This window comes from Tachypleus tridentatus, chromosome 12, assembly GCF_004210375.1.
Source record: "Tachypleus tridentatus isolate NWPU-2018 chromosome 12, ASM421037v1, whole genome shotgun sequence".
In the NCBI taxonomy this organism is placed as follows: domain Eukaryota; kingdom Metazoa; phylum Arthropoda; class Merostomata; order Xiphosura; family Limulidae; genus Tachypleus; species Tachypleus tridentatus.
The window spans coordinates 109,413,488-109,432,771 of record NC_134836.1 but is presented as its reverse complement, the minus strand read 5'-3'; the positions used below and the strand labels follow the sequence as shown (position 1 = coordinate 109,432,771).

The following is a 19,284-nucleotide window of genomic DNA, read 5'->3' as shown; positions in this document are numbered from 1 at the left end:
GTTTCAGTAACTTCAAATAATGATAAGTATTGATAACAATAAAAATAACAGTGACTATATAAAGGCAGATTGTATGTAGGTTATACAATTGTCCAATCAAAACTGTCTTACAGTCAGGATATAATAAAAAGTAGATTGTCTATAAATGAAGGTTGATTTATACACAACTAATTTACACAGTGAGCAATATTTAAAGTGGTTTAGTGCTGGTAGGTATACACTTGGATGTGGTGGGAATGGATTGATGTTTGAATTGATGTGAAATATACTTGTATACACACACTGAAGTCAAATGTATTTTCATGCAAAACCAAATAGGCACAAGTGAAACGTTCTGCATGAGGGATGAAACTGATCTGATTAGAAGTGAATATATCTGTTACAAGATCTCACTGGAAGTGGATGTTACATGAATGTACCTTTCCTATTTCATGAGAGATAAAAATGGTCTGACCTACAAGTGTATGTGTCTGTTACATGAAAGATGAAGCTGGTGTGATCTAGAAATGGATGCATCTGTTACATGGATCTATTTGATTACACATACTGGTGCAAAACCAATCTAATTTAGAGACTCGAGTCAGAGTGCCTTTAATGGTTTGTTTTATGAACAGCTTTAAAGTGATTACACGGCTGGTGAACACGTTTTTATACAATTTACACATGACTACATAACGGTTGACTGCATTACTTCAAGTATAAATTTATAAACTTATTAAAGTAAAACTTAGGTATATGGTACCACATTTATAACTTGTAACTCAGCAGCTTGGCAAGTGAAGCCTGCCAACAAGATACTCTTGACTAACAGCCTGCCATAAGATTTCTGAGTATGAATAATGTTTGCACAAAAAATAAGTGGTAAATTAGTATTGATAGTGCAAATGCGGTAACCACAACTAACATCCTCTCAACTGTTATTAAGATGTTTCTATTTTAGATAATACTTGAATATGTTTAAGTTTTGTTGCATAATCACCAATTTTATACAATATAATTTCAAACTGTTGGTTGCATAATTTTAATTTATTGCCCAATAAAACAAAAACTGAGGTCCTGATAACCGTTTGTCTTGGAGATAAAAGATATAACAACCTAAGTACACTTCTCTCCCTGTGGATCAGTACAAGTCTGGGGGCTTATAATGCTGTAATCTGATTTTCATATTCAAATTAGGTAGAGCATATAAAGCTTTTCGTGCTTAACAATGAATGAACAAACCTAAATGTGATTAAAAATTCTACAATAAAAACTATTTTAGTACACTTTATTGGTGCAATATATACTTGTAGCAGAAAAAAAAGTTATACTTTATTTTAGACCAAATTCTGTTTGTTGTTATTGTGAGATCCAACAACTTAAATGTTTTAGTAATAACTCTTCATACTACATGGAAACAAGTTCTATATTACAAGAGTGGAACAAGTACTAAAGTGAAGACACTTTCTGGTTACACTGCAGAGTGGTAAATATTCTTCCAAGGATATGTGTCAATCTTTGTTTAGATTTCTTTACATAGCACCAGTAAAATGATGTGGCTACAAAATATTTTCAATATCTTTAAACTATTTTCTAAGATACAATAACATCTAGCAGCATGTTCATTAGTCAGTACATTTATCTAAACCAATAAAACAATAACTATAAAACCCAATCACAAGCACTTTTAATATTGACAGGAGTGACTGGCATGAAAATTACACACTGTAGTTATCCAACAATTTTTGTAACAAGCTAGATTCTATGGTTTGGTTGCTAGTTGTTATTAAAATATTCACAAATGTTTTAGTTTGAACCAGATATCAAACCATAAAATTAATTAGACAAGTGAAAAATTGCCTTATCAATACTAGATAACTTCTTCATAAAAGATAAGTTTATAAACTGTGAAGAATAAATTACATGGTTCAACAAAACAAACAGCCAAATAATTTTTTCTACATTCTGATGAATCATTATTTCAGTTTAATCTTGAATAACACTTCTATAATTAACAAATATTACAGTAAATAAACTGAAACACAAGTTTGCTGATGTGTAGGTAAGAAATACTGAATTAAAGTATCTTCTCAGAAAAGCATATACACTTAACAATGAAAACATATCGGAATTCACTTCAACTGTGGTAACTGCAATGTACTTTAGTAATTACCTCAAATCCAGTGGCAGCCTCCATGTCAAGGAACATGTCAACCAAAGCTCGAACCAATTTAGCAGCTTTGGCTTTACTGATGTTGTTCAGAAATGGACGTGTTGATCTAATGAGTTCTCCAAGTTCTGCAAATGAAATTAATTATATTCATCTAACTTCCAATGGCCCCACTAACCATACTTGTATAGTAAAATCACAAAGGCTATTTTAACTCCTAAGTTATTCATATGCCACATATTGCTTATTGCCTCCTTAAAACATAATTAGTATCACGTGAAAAGCCTGACCTGCAATAATTAACTTGAGAACATAATAGTTACTTTATGTTTGGTTTAATTCTATTTTCTCAAACCAAACAATACCCAAATTACTGGGTAATAATGAATAACTATTATAATATAAATAAATATACTTCAAGCTTGACTACTATATGATTATTATTTTAATGAGTTAAAACTTAAAGCCATGTACAATATTAACACAATAACAACTAAGTTTTTGCCTTTTCATCTATTTGCAATTGTTTTTACCTTCTGAAATTTTTTTTCTTTTGCAGAGCTGTAACTACTTCTAATTAGATATACTTTAACACATGTATTGTCATAGAGATATAGCACATTCCATGAAACTAAAACTACATTGAACCATTAGAGATTAAAGCATTTAACAAAACTATTTTCCAAAATTTTATTAACTGCACATTCAGAAGAGTTAAATATAATTCGTTACACATGTACACTGTAGATTTGGGTTTCTGTATAAAACTAAATTGTACATTGCACTATAATTGTTAATTTTCTTTTTATCTTGAATTAAACTATTCAGGTTAATAAAGTAATAACAGTTGTAAAAACAAGTTGTATTTCATATTGGACTATATTATTATAGTTTCTTGTTTACATTTTTAAAGGTCTACTTCCAGTTCAGCATTTAAAACAATCAAAGAAAATAAAAATTCTCTAGTCAATAACAAAGAAATATGCTTCACATTACTGCTTTATCTCACAAAAATGATTCTGTTTCATCAAAATAACTTTAAATGCCCTTTTTCATGATCAAATATTTTTCAAAGCTTTAAAAAAATACTGCCATAAACTTTAAGCAAACAACCTTTACACCAATGACTTACGGGTATAACTAGTGAGCAGATTAACAATTTGGTCAACTATCTGATGAACTTAAAACTTTAATAACAAATAAACCTTACCTTCTGCCCTTCCACTTTTACTCAGCAGTTGACCCAATTCCAAAATACTCTGTTCCTTGACTTTAATTGCTTCATCATTTCCAACACCATCCTGAGAACATACTACAAAAAAAAAAAAAATTAGAGTGAAACATATTAAGCTCATATAAGATAACACTACCATATTCTGACTAGCTGAGTTCCCAACCCATGCTTCATCAGCTAAGATGGTTCAATAAATTTCATCAAATGATACTATAGAATAAGTTCAGATTAAAAAAAAAATCCCTTTTATTGGGGAATTTCAGAAACTTACCTTTGGGTTGATGTAATCCATGCAATCAACTCAGTACAATAGAAACAAACTGTGAAATTAAGCTTATTTTGACAGTTTTTTAACTCCTTCACTAAAATTTGTAAACCTCCTTCAATGTCATGTGACACTAGTCTTTATTAATTTCACATGGTTTTAAGCTGCACATTTACATACTGTAACAATGATATTTTTAAGTAATAATGTATGTCATGAATAGATAGTGGTGAAATTAGAACAACAAAGTTCCTTCAAAGTTACTGTTATTATAAATACTTAGCAAAATGCTTATTTTGATACTGAATATTTCATGAAAAAAAACTATTACCACTATAAATATTGTTTTGTGGTGTGAAAAATACTGTCTATGTTTTGAAACTCTTGAACTAACATTTAAGAGCTTTTTCATTTTTATTCCCAGAGCTTAAATAACTATCTACAAGCAAATTAACCAAACAATTTCAGCACCTGAATAAACTTCCTCACCATGAATGAATAATCTGATACCTCCGAGTAATCATCTCTCACATTCTGGTCCATTCACTAAGATATTTAACTTTTATCACTGTGGATACTGCTAAGTCTAAAATTACAATATTAGCTTTAAAATTAAATTAACTAGAAACAAAAACTGCTACTCTCATTACAACTGAACATATAAACACAAGGATTAAGGGTTTCATAATGAATTAAGCCCAAGTTCTACTTTTTTTTTTTTTTTTTTTTTTCAAAACCCAATGCTTCTTTCGACAAAATATATTTCTCAAATTTTCCCACCTCAAGTGCACATCTTTACATGTATGAATATTACAAAACCATCTTTGGTATTCTGGTCCATTAGTATTAAAAGCAAACATGGGAATATTATTCTGCATGAAACTATACAAATCATTAATATAAATAATAAAACTACAATTGTTTAAAAAACATTCACTGATAAACCCCATTGGTTACATTTTAAGAGCAAGAAAAATTATTAGTTGTATTTTTCTTCTTCCTACCACGATCCGCTTTTTTCAACCCCATAAGAATTTAGCTTACTAATTAATGTCTAATACTGCACCTTATTAAAGATAGAATTATTATGGATGCTCTCATTCAATATGGTAGAGGCTTTATATTTATCAAAAAACTTCATCTGGTAAGTTTTTGTGTGTTTTTCTTACACCAAAGCCACATTGAGCTATCTGCTGAGCCCACTGAGGGGAATCAAACCCCTGATTTTTAACGCTGTAAATCCATAGACTTACCACTGTATTAGTGGGGAGCATCTGGTAAGTTAACAATGTAACAAAAACAATATAAAATATTGTTAAGAATAATGTTTTGTTTTTATAAAAAATGTTCACAACATATTTTACACTTTTCCACAAAATAAAAGAAACCAAACCATCATTTTTCTATCTTCCCTAAACTATTTCTTTCATACAATTGGGATCACCTTAATATTAATCCAGACATAAAAAATGACCCTTGAAATATCCTCTCATTCTAACAGTTATAACATTTCACTGTCATGTTTTTAAGTTATAAGGAAATAGTGTCAACTGGAATTTTCTCTAACCTAATGTACACACACATAATTTACTGTATTAAATGGATAAGTAAAATTACAAAACAAATTATATTACTACATTACTGCAACAAGGGTCAATTATGAGATACAACATAACACATAAGCTTCAAGGTTGCACACATTTAACTGTGCTTATTATTGGAAAATTTATATTAGTACACATTTCTGGCAACCATGATCTATGAAAAGCAAGTATAAAGAATTTAAATATTCAGTCACAACAGAGTAACGAATATATTTCTAAGCTCTGATACAAAGCAATTAAAGATACTTTTAGTTTTTAAAATTACAAAATTTTCTAGAAAAATAACTATTGTCATTAAAGTTTATATTAGTTACTTTAGTATATTATACAGTCAGATTAGCTAATAACAGTCAGTATAACAGTATTATAGCTGTGGGTATAGCTAAGCTCAAAGTTATGACATTGTAATTTATTGTTGGTTTGAAGAAGTAATACTAGGTTATGACTATAAATATTAAATATTGTTCTAAAATAAAGAATTACCACATGTTAGTTAAGTACAAAGAATAATTTATCTTATGATTCTTTTTTCTGCTGTTTGGTAGTTGATGAAAATTCTATACACATAACCAAAGTTAGCAGTTAATTACATGTAACTGAAGATATACAGCAATGGATGTCATATTATGATATCGGTAACTAATAATAAATATTTGTTAATAGGTGATTTTAAAGTTAGATTAATACATAAACTGTGAAAATGATTAATTTTAGTTAAAATATAATTATATGGTAGGTACACAGGAAATAAAGTTAAAAAACAGTAAATTTCAATGTAATAGTAAACTGACAGACAATGTCTTATAAGCATAATGAAGTGGCTTTTATTTTGGGTAACATAGTACATATTTCAATAGGACATTTGGTCTATCTTCTTCAGGTATGATCTACAGTTAAGTACACAGGGTTTATAAACTAAATTGTACAATACAAAGACAAAAGATGCAAAGGCTTAAAGAGTGTTGTCACATCATCATGCTTATAAATTTGTTGGTCAATTTACTATCATATTAGCATAATGCACTTCCAAACACAAGTAAAACTTCAACATAGAAGTGTGGGAAACATGAAATAAGGAAACTGATACAATAACTAGAGAAGCTAAAATCTGGAAATAGCAGTTTATGAGCATAAGTTAAAAAATGAGTGAGATCTAAACATGTTAGATACAACAAGACAGAAGTGATTAAATTCAGAGCTCTAGCTCAAATGAAATATTATATTATGAGAATTACTGAAATATGGATAAATTTAGAGAATTATCAAAAGATTTCAGGCTATAAATTACTTAATAATGAAGACATTTAAGAAGAGGGGAAGTTTTTTTAATACAAGGGACAAACTAATCCTGACAGTACTGTTAACATAAAAAGGGTGAAGAGTTCAAAGGTTTCAAAGGTAAAAAAAGTTCTAAATTGATAACTGTTAAAGGTCACCTGATGAGACAGGTGCAAGGTCACTGAGAAACTATGTAATGAAATCAGCATTGTTAAGCAACAAATAAGGGAATTAATTTCAAACAAACTGGGATTGTACAGTCAGATTTACAGAAGTGATCTAGGTTGGTTCTGAACAGAAGTGATCAAAGAGCAACACTGAGAAGAAATAACATTTTAGATGTATTATTAACCACTGGTTAGGATATGGTTGCAAGAGTTGAAGTAGGCCAACATTTTGGGGAATGATTATCAAATAATTATTTTATATTATGTTACATATTAAGGCAACAACAAATGAAATTTTAGTTTTTGTTTTTATAAAGCCAGTTTTTAGGCCACAAAAGATTCATCATTAGTGAATGTGGATACTGAGTTAGGAGTGAAACAGATTTAGAAAATAAAAAAATTTAGTTAAAGATACATATATTCCAAAAAAGTGGAAAAATATAGCAAGGAATGGAAAAAAAAATCACAGATAAATGTCATAAGATTAATAATTTAAATTGACACATATTGAAATTTTTACAAATTACAGGAAATCTGGATCATCCACACCATCTTCAATCTGAAGATCCACTGATTTTGATGTTTGGTAGGAATGTTAACGCCATACTAATATCCACTGATTTTGATGTTTGGTAGGAATGTTAACACCATACTAATATCCACTGATTTTGATGTTTGGTAGGAATGTTAACACCATACTAATATCCACTGATTTTGATGTTTGGTAGGAATGTTAACACCATACTAATATCCACTGATTTTGATGTTTGGTAGGAATGTTAACACCATACTAATATCCACTGATTTTGATGTTTGGTAGGAATGTTAACACCATACTAATATCCACTGATTTTGATGTTTGGTAGGAATGTTAACACCATACTAATATCCACTGATTTTGATGTTTGGTAGGAATGTTAACACCATACTAATATCCACTGATTTTGATGTTTGGTAGGAATGTTAACGCCATACTAATATCCACTGATTTTGATGTTTGGTAGGAATGTTAACGCCATACTAACAATGATTTTACCAAGTCTCATCTATCTCGGTCAAACTTTTTATTTAAAATGTAACCAAACATCTGCTCAAATATGGCACCTAGATGAGAACAATGACAAAGTATCAATAACGTTTTTGTTTTATTCTCATGCTACAATAACTATTGCTGTAAAGCTCTTTGTTCTCTAGTCAAATATGCTATTTTGTTCAAACACTAAATTTTGAGCTTTGACTTTCAATCCCAACACTGATGATCATAAATCAAGATTAAATACTGAAGGATACACAATCTTCTCCATTTGAACTAAATATTCTGAGAGCAAATGGGAAACAAAACTTATTTTTAATTTACTTCAATAATCATTTAAAGAGAATCATAAATAATTGCTTTTTGTTGTACTGTTTGTATATTATTACTCCCATTTCTCCATGAGGTTTTGGTTCCAGCATGGTCTCTCTGTTCTATATATTTGAACATTTAACTTTTTACCTAGATTATGGGAAGTTTGCTGATTACATTAAAGTACTAGATATTTCTAGCTGCACTGAGAATGTTGAAGCACAAAATAAAGGCTGAATTATTTCATAAGTCTAACAAATAGTTGGCAAATGGCCTTTAATTATAGTAAATGAAAGGTAACGCATTTTGGGTTAGAAAAAACAATATAAATATGATTGCAATCAACAGTGTGACAGAAAACAAAATTTCAATATGATTGGTGAATAAAGTACTCAATCCACTAACAAAGAATTTTGTTATAAGGAGAAAAGCTAACAAAATTTCAACATACATTTATAAACATACTGATTACAAGTAAGAGACATTTATATCTTCACATCTGGTCTCCATTTTCTAAGAAAAATTGGAATGAATTCAGTGGAAAGCAACCAGAATAATTCCAGGAATGGAAAGGTCATCTCACAAAGAGGTTAATATTTTTTATGAATAAAAAGTAAAAACTAATTTCACTGAAGTTTACAAACTTTTGATGGACACTGATAAGATGAAGGCCTCTGATTTCTTTATGCCATGCTCTGAAGATAACAGAATGAAATTACATAAGTATAAAATCTGGAAAATACAATTTTATTTTTGTGTTATTAGTGTATGGAATAGTTAATATAAACAACAGTGGAAATGATCACCTTGAAAATACTGTGAGATTAATATTTACTTTATTTTCAGGAATTTGCAATGAGTCTAAAAGACCGAGTAAAACTTTGTCTATATGTTTTGTTAAAAATCTGGATATAGTTATTAAAAAATATCAAAAACCTTTAGAAATAAGAGATTTGGAATACAAAAACAAAAGTCAAGTTAGAACAGTTTTATTCTTCTAATATAGTGACTGACTCATTGAAGGAATGGCAATGGCAGTAGACCAGACCAGCACTTTGTAGAAATTCAATAGGTGGCATTGATAATTATCTGGAGGATAAAGGATTGTTTTGGATTTTTACTTTTCTCAAGAATGGATGTTCAAGGATACCTCAAAATTGTAATAGCTTTACTGCTAAATATTAAACATTGTTTCAATAGTTTAAGCAGCTTATCCATCATTAAACCAAATTCCTTTTCAGTCACATAAAATCTATAGTAAATGTTTATCCTAACTAATTTACAATTCAAGTGTATGACCTTTCACTCACTATAATTAAAGGTCATTTGCCAAACATTTTGTCCAACTGATCCAAGTCATTGTCAATACAGCTAAAAATACACAAGAGTTTAACGTTTTCATTAAATAACGATTATTCACTAATTATTCCTCTATGAATATCATTAATAACAAAAAACAACAAAGACCCAAGTGATGACCAGAGACCTACCTCCAATATTAAGCAGGGTTTAGTTTGACTATACTATTATTAATAACCTGTTACTTTCTAACATTCAACCAACCTACAAGTACTATCCAATTAACCCATGTGCATAGGCAGAGGTCAAAGTAAGCATGTCATAACCTTTTGCAATTACATTCAAAATTTAATTAAACAAAGTTATTATAAATATATATCAATAAATTGTATAAAAATGTGGTTTATAATTCAAATTTTAATATTAAGTTTAATTTATTAATGTCAAAAAGGAAAAAGCCCACACAAAAGTACAAAATTACCTTGTTTTTCCATATATTTTTTACTTATGTTTGTAAAAGTAACCAAAATATAAAAATTCAAAACTTATTAGGTTACATTAGAAATTGTAAGTAAAAAAGATAAATACAAATTTCCTCTGCAAGTAATGCATGAGAGCTAGTCTTGCACGATTTAATTCAATACTTTTTTGTTTGTTCACCATAATAACTTGGGCTGAGTGAAAAAGCCCACATAAAAACAAGGTAATTTAAAAAAGCAGTAAAAAATTAAATTATTCCTTTCTAAACATGAGTGACATCAAGAACCCTCTGTATATTTATAAAAATAACTATAAATAAAAATTCAAAACTTATTAGGTTATATTAGAAAATGTAAGCAAAAATAATTTTCTCTGCAAGAAATGCATGCAAGTTTGCCTTGTGCGATTTCAATCATTAACATTATGCATTCACTCGGTAATTTATTGCTTCATTACTCTAACTTAGTATTTAAACACTGTTAAAAAAGCAGTAAAAATTAAATTATTCCTTTATAAACATGAGTGACATCAAGAACCCTCTAATCCTCGGGCAATTGTCCACTGTTAAAACTAACAAAACCTAAAACCATGGAAAACACCATGTATGTCACTAGTGTTTTATTTTTTAACCTTGTATCTTTCTGTTAACATCTACAAGATTAAGACCAACTCCAACATTTCCTATAGAACACTGCTTTTATCTTCTCTTGTAAAAACAAAAGAGAAAATTTAAAAGCTCAGCCAAACATGTTCAATGTAAACCTTGCTATTAGTATTCCTTACCAGCTTAATAGCTATTTTAATATTTTGCTTGTAGTTAATATTATTAAAACAATTCTTGTTACTAGTTTAACATTATCATCTGTTTCAAAACAAGGTCTTTTGGTTTTTTGTATTTTTTTCTTTTATTAACTACATTTCTAGTTATATTTTTATAAATCTTCCAACATATCCATCAATTTATTATTTGTAGTTAAACACACAGCTACATATTAGGCTTGCTGTGCTGCAACCAAACCCTGATTTTTTGTCTTACAAGTTGAAAGACTTATCATTGAGATACTAATGGATAGTCAATTTAAACTTCTTAAATAGTGCCATTTATCCTCAATCTTCTTTGTGTTCTTAGTCATTCTTCCTTGTTATCCTTTTCTTTTCTTCTAGAATGTATCTAATGTGAATCAAAGATATTATACAAACTTTTCTAAGTCTGTCTTGCAACACTTTTTAATTGTCATCCAAAGTTACTAGTGATACATATTTTCTTATGACCTCAAATATAGCTTTTTAGAAAGAAAAAGTCATTTCTTTGAATCTAAGCATGCAACAAAATGTGAAACCTTGTTACATCATTATCACTCTTTCCCCTAAATGTTTTCACACTTAAAGTCTTACAAATATATGCTTATTAGTGGTTAACATTAGAGATGGTGTTACCTCAAATATATATGTAAAAACGGCTCATTTGGGTTGAAAAACTTTTCTTTGTAGAGGAGTGAACAACGTTTCAACCTTCTTCGGTCATCGTCAGGTTCACAAAGAAAGAAAGAGGTAACTGACCAGAAGCTGACCACATGTTTGAAAGGGGTTGTGTAACTGAGTGTCGGAATGTAGAGGGCAGGCTTAGATGTTTGAATATATAATTTTATATTATTTATTTTTATTATTTATTATATTTTTTGATATAGGTATAAAGGTGTTCCTTTGTATTGGTTTATTTTGGGCTTAAGTTTTTGTACATGTAAGGCTTCTTTAATTTTGTGTTTGTTTATGTTTGTTTCTTTATTTAGTATTTGAGTGTTTTCTATGGTTATGTTGTGTTCATTTGACTTGCAGTGTTCGAAAACATGTGAAGGTGACTTATGTTCTTTAAATCTGGTTTCCATTTTACAACTTGTTTCTCCAATATAAAAGTTGTGGCAGTTATCACATTGTATTTTATAAGTAATGTTGGTGTGATGTTTGTCAGTGTAGTTTTTACATAGTACAGACCTCAGTTTTGTGCCTGGGTTTTGAATAAATTTGGTATTAACTGGAATGTCATATTTTGTTACTAGTTTTTGCCAAATGTTGGTTATTTTTCTGCTGATGTCGGGAATATATGGTATGCAGCAGTATATGGTTTCGTGAGTTTTTAAATCGTGGGGTATATTTACTTTTGTTAGTTGATTTTGCTTTTTGTCTAGGTATGTGCATATAATGTTTTCTACGGTTTGTGGAGGAAACTTATTGATGTTGATGAAGTATTGTTTTATTTTGTTTAATCCATTGTTAATTTTATCAGGTGAGCATAGTTTTATGGCTGTGTTTATTTAGTTTCTTAGTATGTTGAGTTTTTGTTTTGTTTCATGTGTTGAGTCCCAAGAAACGTACAGTACAGTATGGGTGATTTTTCGGTGGATTTCTGTTTTAAATTGTGTTTCGGTTCTTGTAATTTTGAGGTTAAGAAATGGTATTTGATTGCTTCCTTCTTGTTCACATGTGAAGTTGATATTGGGATGTATAGCATTAATGTGATTGAAAAAATTAAGTGTGTGTTCGATAGATGTGAATCCCGCAATCAGGTCGTCTACATATCTGTACCAGTATAGTGGTGGATGTAATGCTGTGTTAATTGCTTGTTTTTCAACTTGTGTCATAAAAATATTGGCTAGAACTGGTGATACTGGATTGCCCATGCTTTGGCCATTTGTTTGTATATAGTTGTGGTTGTTGAACATGAAGTTTGTCTTCATCGTGGTGAATTCTATGAGGGTTGCTAATTGGTTACAAGGAATGTCTATAGACGGGTTAGGGTCTCGGATATAGAGTTCTAAGGCTATCTTGCAGGCTTCAGCGGTTGAAACTTCTGTAAAGAGAGATATAACATCGAAACTGGCCATTAAGGCTTTACGATTAAGTTGATTAAGATTAGACTTGAAATTAAAAGTCTTTGATGAATAAGCTGGCTGATGTTACATATTTGGAGAATGCCCATGCTATGTATTTACCAAGATTGTAATTAAAAACTGGTAACAAAATATGACATACCAGTTAATACCAAATTTATTCAAACACCAGGCACAAAACTGAGGTCTGTACTATGTAAAAACTACACTGACAAACATCACACCAACATTATTTATTAAATACAATGTGATAACTGCCACAACTTCTATATTGGAGAAACGAGGTGTAAAATGGAAACCAGATTTAAAAAACATAAAAAGTCACCTTCACATGTTTTCAAACACTGCAAGTCAAATAAACACAACATAATCATAGAAAACACTCAAATACTAAATAAAGAAACAAACATAAACAAATGCAAAATTAAAGAAGCCTTACTTGTACAACAACTTAAGCCCAAAATAAACCAATACAAAGGAACACCTTTATACCTATATTAAAAAATAATATAATAAATAATAATAAATATAAAATTATATATTCAAACATCTAATCCCGCCCTCTACATTCCGACACTTAGTTACACAACCCTTTCAAACATGTGGTCAGTTACCTCTTTCTTTCTTTGTGAACCTGATGATGACCGAAGAAGGTCGAAACATTGTTCACTCCTCTACCTAAAAATTTTTCTCAACCCAAACGAGCTGCTTTTACATATATATTTCTCTACAAGTGAGTTTTCTCTACATTAATGGTGTTATCTCAATTCTTGATGATTATTATGTTCATATTTATGTACAATTTCTCTTATTGTTTAATTTTTTCTTGAGTTTTCTCATGCATAATAATAAACAATAGTGTTAACACTATTTTCACAGAACTGAAATGTTAAATTCCAGCTGAAGCCAAGGTTTTTGCCGTAACAGCTATAATACATTAGCATATCATTCTATGAAAATAAGTTGATCAGTTGTCATTTGGTTGCAAAATATAAGAGAAATAAAGACTAATTTGCTACAGGTTCAGAAAGAAAAACAAGACTGGATACGTCTTGAAATTTAATTATAATAATTGTCAGTTGCAATTAATTTGAGAGATATACAGGTGTATTATTAAACACATTTTTGTAATAAACTTTCTGTTAGATTTCCTGGGATGTATCTTTTTGTGTGTGGGGGTGGGAGTTACTTTGCAACATCCTATGGCTCCTATAATTTGTGAATCTCCCCCAATTGGAAGGCCCCACACACACACCAATCCTAATGCTATATATGAATCATTATCAATCATATATATATAAATACACACACATATTCTATCCTTTTCTGTATGTGTAATGCAAGAATTTTTCTGTCTATTCTCAGTATTCAAATCCTCTTGGTAATTAAACACAGGTTTCAATATTGTGACCATCTTTCATCAAAGTCTATTCTTCAGTTGCATTAAAAAACGCTTTTCACAGCAATGCAAATGAATGCTCAAAATGTAAACCACTTACATATATTCTTACTTCTGAATAAGTTATTACCATCAAACCCCCCACAACTTCTAAATGTTACATTTTTAGTTTACTGTATTTGAAACTTAATACAAAGTGAGTGAGCCCTCTTTTTCTTAAAGTTAATTAAGACCACAATTATTCTAAGGATCAGTAATGTAATAATAACTTACTTGAGCTAATACTAGCATTAGTAGTGTGATTAGTATTTAAAATTATGTTAACTTACAAATGAACCGCGACTCGTTTGACAATGAGCAGTGAGTTCTGTTTGAGTCAGTGACTCAGCGTAATAAGTGGTTTGGATTTAACCGATAACAACAGTAAATCACAAGTTTAAAGATGACATCAACATATACAATATCTACAAATATCTATTTCGTCAGTTTAATACTCACCTATCTTATTATACATATCAATGCCAGCTTGTTTATCTGTTCGAGAAACATCTTGTGCTCTTTCAAGAACTTCTATAGCACCCGCCATCTTTTACTGAACGTCACCATCTGCAAAACTCTCCAACCAGATCGCCTTAATTAATAAAGAACTTATTCTAACTCCAAAATCACTGGTGTACAAATTACGACACTTTGAAGATATAAAATAACAGATTGAGTTAAAGTATTAATTATCGATATTTTTGAAATAGTAATGGCTAAATATAAGAACTAAAAATTGACAGATAATGAAAGCCAACTATATTCATCGACGTTAGTTATTTCCTTTCAAAAATGTTCAAAGAAATAATAAAAAAACAGAACAGTAGCCATGACAACAACAACCAAGTCATTTATTTCGGTTGTTGTTTTTTTTTGTTTGTTTTTTTTTGGTATTTCGCACAAAGCTACTCAAGGGCTATCTGTGCTAGCCGTCCCTAATTTAGCAGTGTAAGACTAGAGGGAAGGCAGCTAGTCATCACCACCCACCGCCAACTCTTGGGCTACTCTTTTACCAACGAATAGTAAGATTGACCGTAACATTATAAACCCCCACGGCTGGGAGGGCGAGCATGTTTAACGCGACGCGGGCGCGAACCCGCGACCCTCGGATTACGAGTCGCACGCCTTACGCGCTTGGCCATGCCAGGCCCATTTATTTCGGAAATATGTCAAACGTTTGAAATTACAAATAAATTAGATCAAGTAAGACATAGCCATACTGAAATCAAGTAACATAATATAAACATTTATATTTTGTGAAATAAATGTGAATATTAAAACAATGCTGTTATTCTTTAAAAGTATAAATGTTGTTTGGAGGACTAAACTCTGGTTAGACTCTTTAACTTAGCTACTAAAGTGCAAGCTATATTTCAAATGTTTGAACTTATATGTTTATTTGTTTGTGTTTTTCTTAAAGCAAAATCACATCGGGCTATCATCTGTGTCCACCGAGAGGAATCGAGCCTCTTATTTTAGCGTTATAAACCCGTAGACTTACCGATGTTCCAGCGGTGAACGTTTACATGTTACTGGCCTGGCATGGCCAAGCGCGTAAGGCGTGCGACTCGTAATCCGAGGGTCGCGGGTTCGCGCCCGCGTCGCGCTAAACATGCTCGCCCTCCCAGCCGTGGGGGCGTATAATGTGACGATCAATACCACTATTCGTTGGTACAAGAGTAGCCCAAGAGTTGGCGGTGGGTGGTGATGACTAGCTGCCTTCCCTCTAGTCTTACACTGCTAAATTAGGGACGGCTAGCACAGATAGCCCTCGAGTAGCTTTGTGCGAAATTCCAAAAAAACAAATTTGCATGTTACTTAAAGAGCTTATGACGTAAGCACCCAGTTAGCTAGACTAACATCAAAAAGGATCGCTCTCTATGCACCATATCGAAACAAGACGCTGGTGACCATGATCTTCGACAGATCTCTTTTCGTTGAGGAACAAATAATTTCCATTGTCGATACATTGATTTTGGCTATGATGTTGAACTGTATCCATCAGTATGACAGACATCTGTCATGGTAACAATAAGACAAGTACGCTATAGCTGCTGTGCCTTTGGGTCGCTTTTGGACAAGGCGTGACATACCATTTGCTCCATTACCAGGGTTACAAGTTTAAGCCATGTGGGGCGTAGTACGGTGGATTATTTCCTCTGATGGATGCTTGGTATAGATATAGAAAAATGCTCAAGTCATTTGTACAATGCAACATGCAGCATGAAATTGAAACCTACTGCAGTACTTTGCCAAGCATAATCTAAAACAGGATTCATCAGTACAAATATAAATAACCAGTAATTACGTATAGTAAAATATGTCAGTTGAGTGGTGAATAATAATATAGACACATTAATGAGTACTCGTGCAGACTCAGTGTTTGTTGTCTATGGATTTAATCAGTCAGCATAGAAATTCTGTTGAAAGTGGGAAACGTTATTGGTAAACTTAAACAGTTGTGGAAAAATTAAAATGACCTGTTGCAAACATTAAGAAACACAACAGTTTGTTATCGTTAAATGAACTAGACCTGGTGTTACTATTACCAAATAATAATAACAATAAAACTCGCAAAACGTAAAATACATTAGGACAATAATCTAGTTTTCACACTGTGTTATCGACAAATTCGCTTTCTGTGTGAATAATTCTGCAAATGTGTAAGAAAAGCACTTCGGGGCACCCACGATTATCTTTCAGGCCTCGACTTAATTAAAACGATTTCCAAGATATTAATTGATTCTCTCACGCGAAAGTGTCGAAATTTGTTTCTGTATAAACTTTTGATCCGACAACAGTAAATGTAAACTTTATTTTATATATCAATTATTACAGCCTAGATACGCAAATAGCAGAACTTGTCTTTGCTTCATTACTTTAGTATATTATTTATTATGATGTGATTTGTTTGATTTTTGGGGGTAGGGGCAAAGTTGGTTTGTTTTTTTAATTTCGCGCAAAGCTACTCGAGGGTTATCTGTGCAAGCCGTCCCTAATTTAGCAGTGTAAGACTAGAGGGAAGGCAGCTATTCATAACCCTCCAGTGCCAACTCTTGGGCTACTCTTTTACCAACGAATAGTAGGGTTGACCGTACATTATAACGCCCCCACGGCTGAAAGTGTGAGCATGCTTGGTGTGACGGGGATTCGAACCCGTGACCCTCAAATTACGAGCCCAGGCAAAGTTGGAAAAAAGTATTTTTGTTATTAATGGCTGGTTAATAATAATAAGTGGGGTGGGTGTCTTTTACTTTTCATACTAGTAATTTTCAGCTTATAATTTAATTAACCTACTGGTTTTCAATAGAGACTAATTATTTTAACACGGGTAATCAAATGTTTGTATATAAATTTTGGATTACTGAAATAGTATCTGGAAGGCATTTAGGCGTGGATTGTGTTCACCCGTAGACTAATGGTACAACATCGCTGAATATGACTTGCCTATACTGTTTTTTTCATATTTTTGGGATGATACTCTGATATAACTTCTCGTATATTTTATCAACTATTAGTGTCACTACAGAAAGTTAACAAACAAAGGTGATTTGTCACTGTTAAAAAAAATAAATTGTTTCACCTCCTTAATTCTTTCGTTATGGGTGCTTTGCGTGTTTGTCTTCACCATTGTGTAAACACAAAGTTATTTGCACGACGTGTGTAGTTTACACATAACACATTGGTCAAGGAAGTCGCTGGATTAATTTTTCCTTTAGCTATCTGTTGTTTTGTGTCTTTATTTACACTACTGCCTTTTATTTTCTTGTGATAAAAACACCAAGAAAATTGTCACTCGTAGTCAAATGATATGTTGAGGTTATGACCTACTTTATGTTTCATTGAGAATGACCATCACACGGGCAGCAATAGTCACTATGAATAAGTTTGATGTTAAAGAGTTATGTAAATAGCGTGTTATGTTTTAGTCTATAATACGATTTTACCTGAAGTAGTTATTCTATTACTTCAATTCTAATTCTCCATAGAAGTACCAACACTCTCCCATACAACGTGAGCCTCACGTAGGCCTACTCTCTTACTCACACGTATTAATAAAAGAAAGTCTAACGTTTTGGTCGGATTGGTAACTTTCTATAATATATTGTGGCTGTTTGGTCTGTTGGATCCAGGAAATGTACCAGATTGCACAGTTCTGTTTATTGAATAACAAAATTATGGGGATCAATAGCCCCACTTCTCTCTAAACCAGTTGTTTGCAGCACTTATTTTTTCTAAAGTCTCAACAGATTCCTAGAAGTTGGCAGTCGTTTTTTTTAAATAAATGAGACCATATGTTGTGATGTTCTCAGACTAAAATGATTTACTCAAACAGTATTAGATGGGTCTATTTAATAATTGTAAGGACAAATATTGAAGTAATGCTGAGTTTCTAAACTAACTGAATTATAAGCTAAACAATAAAGATACTGGGCATAATGTGTGATACAACACAAAACAATCTTTATTGAATCAATGACACAAAATATGGTTAGTGTACTTTTGTTTGAACACTAGACAGTCACCTTTTGTTGTAGTTGTAGACTGTTTAACAGATTTTCATTATTCAATACGTTTTCCTGTTTACCAACTCACTTGAGATCCCACATTATATTGTCTATATTAAATCTTTTTTTTAACTAATGAAACTTCCAGTTGGCACAACGACACGTCTGTGGACTTATACCGTTAGAAACCGGATTTCCATATTCGTGGTGAGCAGAGAGAGCACAGATAGCTTTTTGTGCAAAATAACAAACAATGTTTTACTTAATGGGAAGGTTTTGATTGATCTTTAGTACATAACACCACCCACATGATTGGTCATTTCATTGAACATAGATATCACCTGTTCTACCAATGTAGAACACTGCAATCATCTACAGCCTTGTGGAGTAATACCAACTATGGATTGAGTAAGTATTATCTCTAGAGAACAGTGAAAGAACTAAGGCAGCTAGAATAAAATTAGCAGGACGGTTTTTGGTCATCTGTTATGCAAGTAAATGAACTTAAAAATTCTACATTAAAATAACATGATATAAAATGTTAGATATACCAAACTTTACTTTTCCACCCTTCTCTATTTCAAGTTTGTCTTCAGACCAACAACTAAATTTACCTTTGAAACCAATTA

At 31.4% G+C, this 19,284-nt stretch overlaps 1 protein-coding gene across 1 annotated transcript in view; it reads right to left on the bottom strand.

Moving 5' to 3' along the window:
* Positions 1–14,739, bottom strand: part of Rpn6 (regulatory particle non-ATPase 6) — a 35,998-nt gene extending 21,259 nt beyond the window's left edge. The window contains exons 1-3 of the mRNA XM_076473244.1: positions 14,607–14,739; positions 3,360–3,461; positions 2,153–2,277 (exon numbers count right to left, since the gene is read on the bottom strand). Of these exons, the coding sequence (XP_076329359.1) occupies positions 2,153–2,277; positions 3,360–3,461; positions 14,607–14,694 (315 nt within the window). The 5' untranslated portion in view covers positions 14,695–14,739. The remainder of the gene's footprint in view (positions 1–2,152; positions 2,278–3,359; positions 3,462–14,606) is intronic.
* Positions 14,740–19,284: the final 4,545 nt, after the last annotated feature.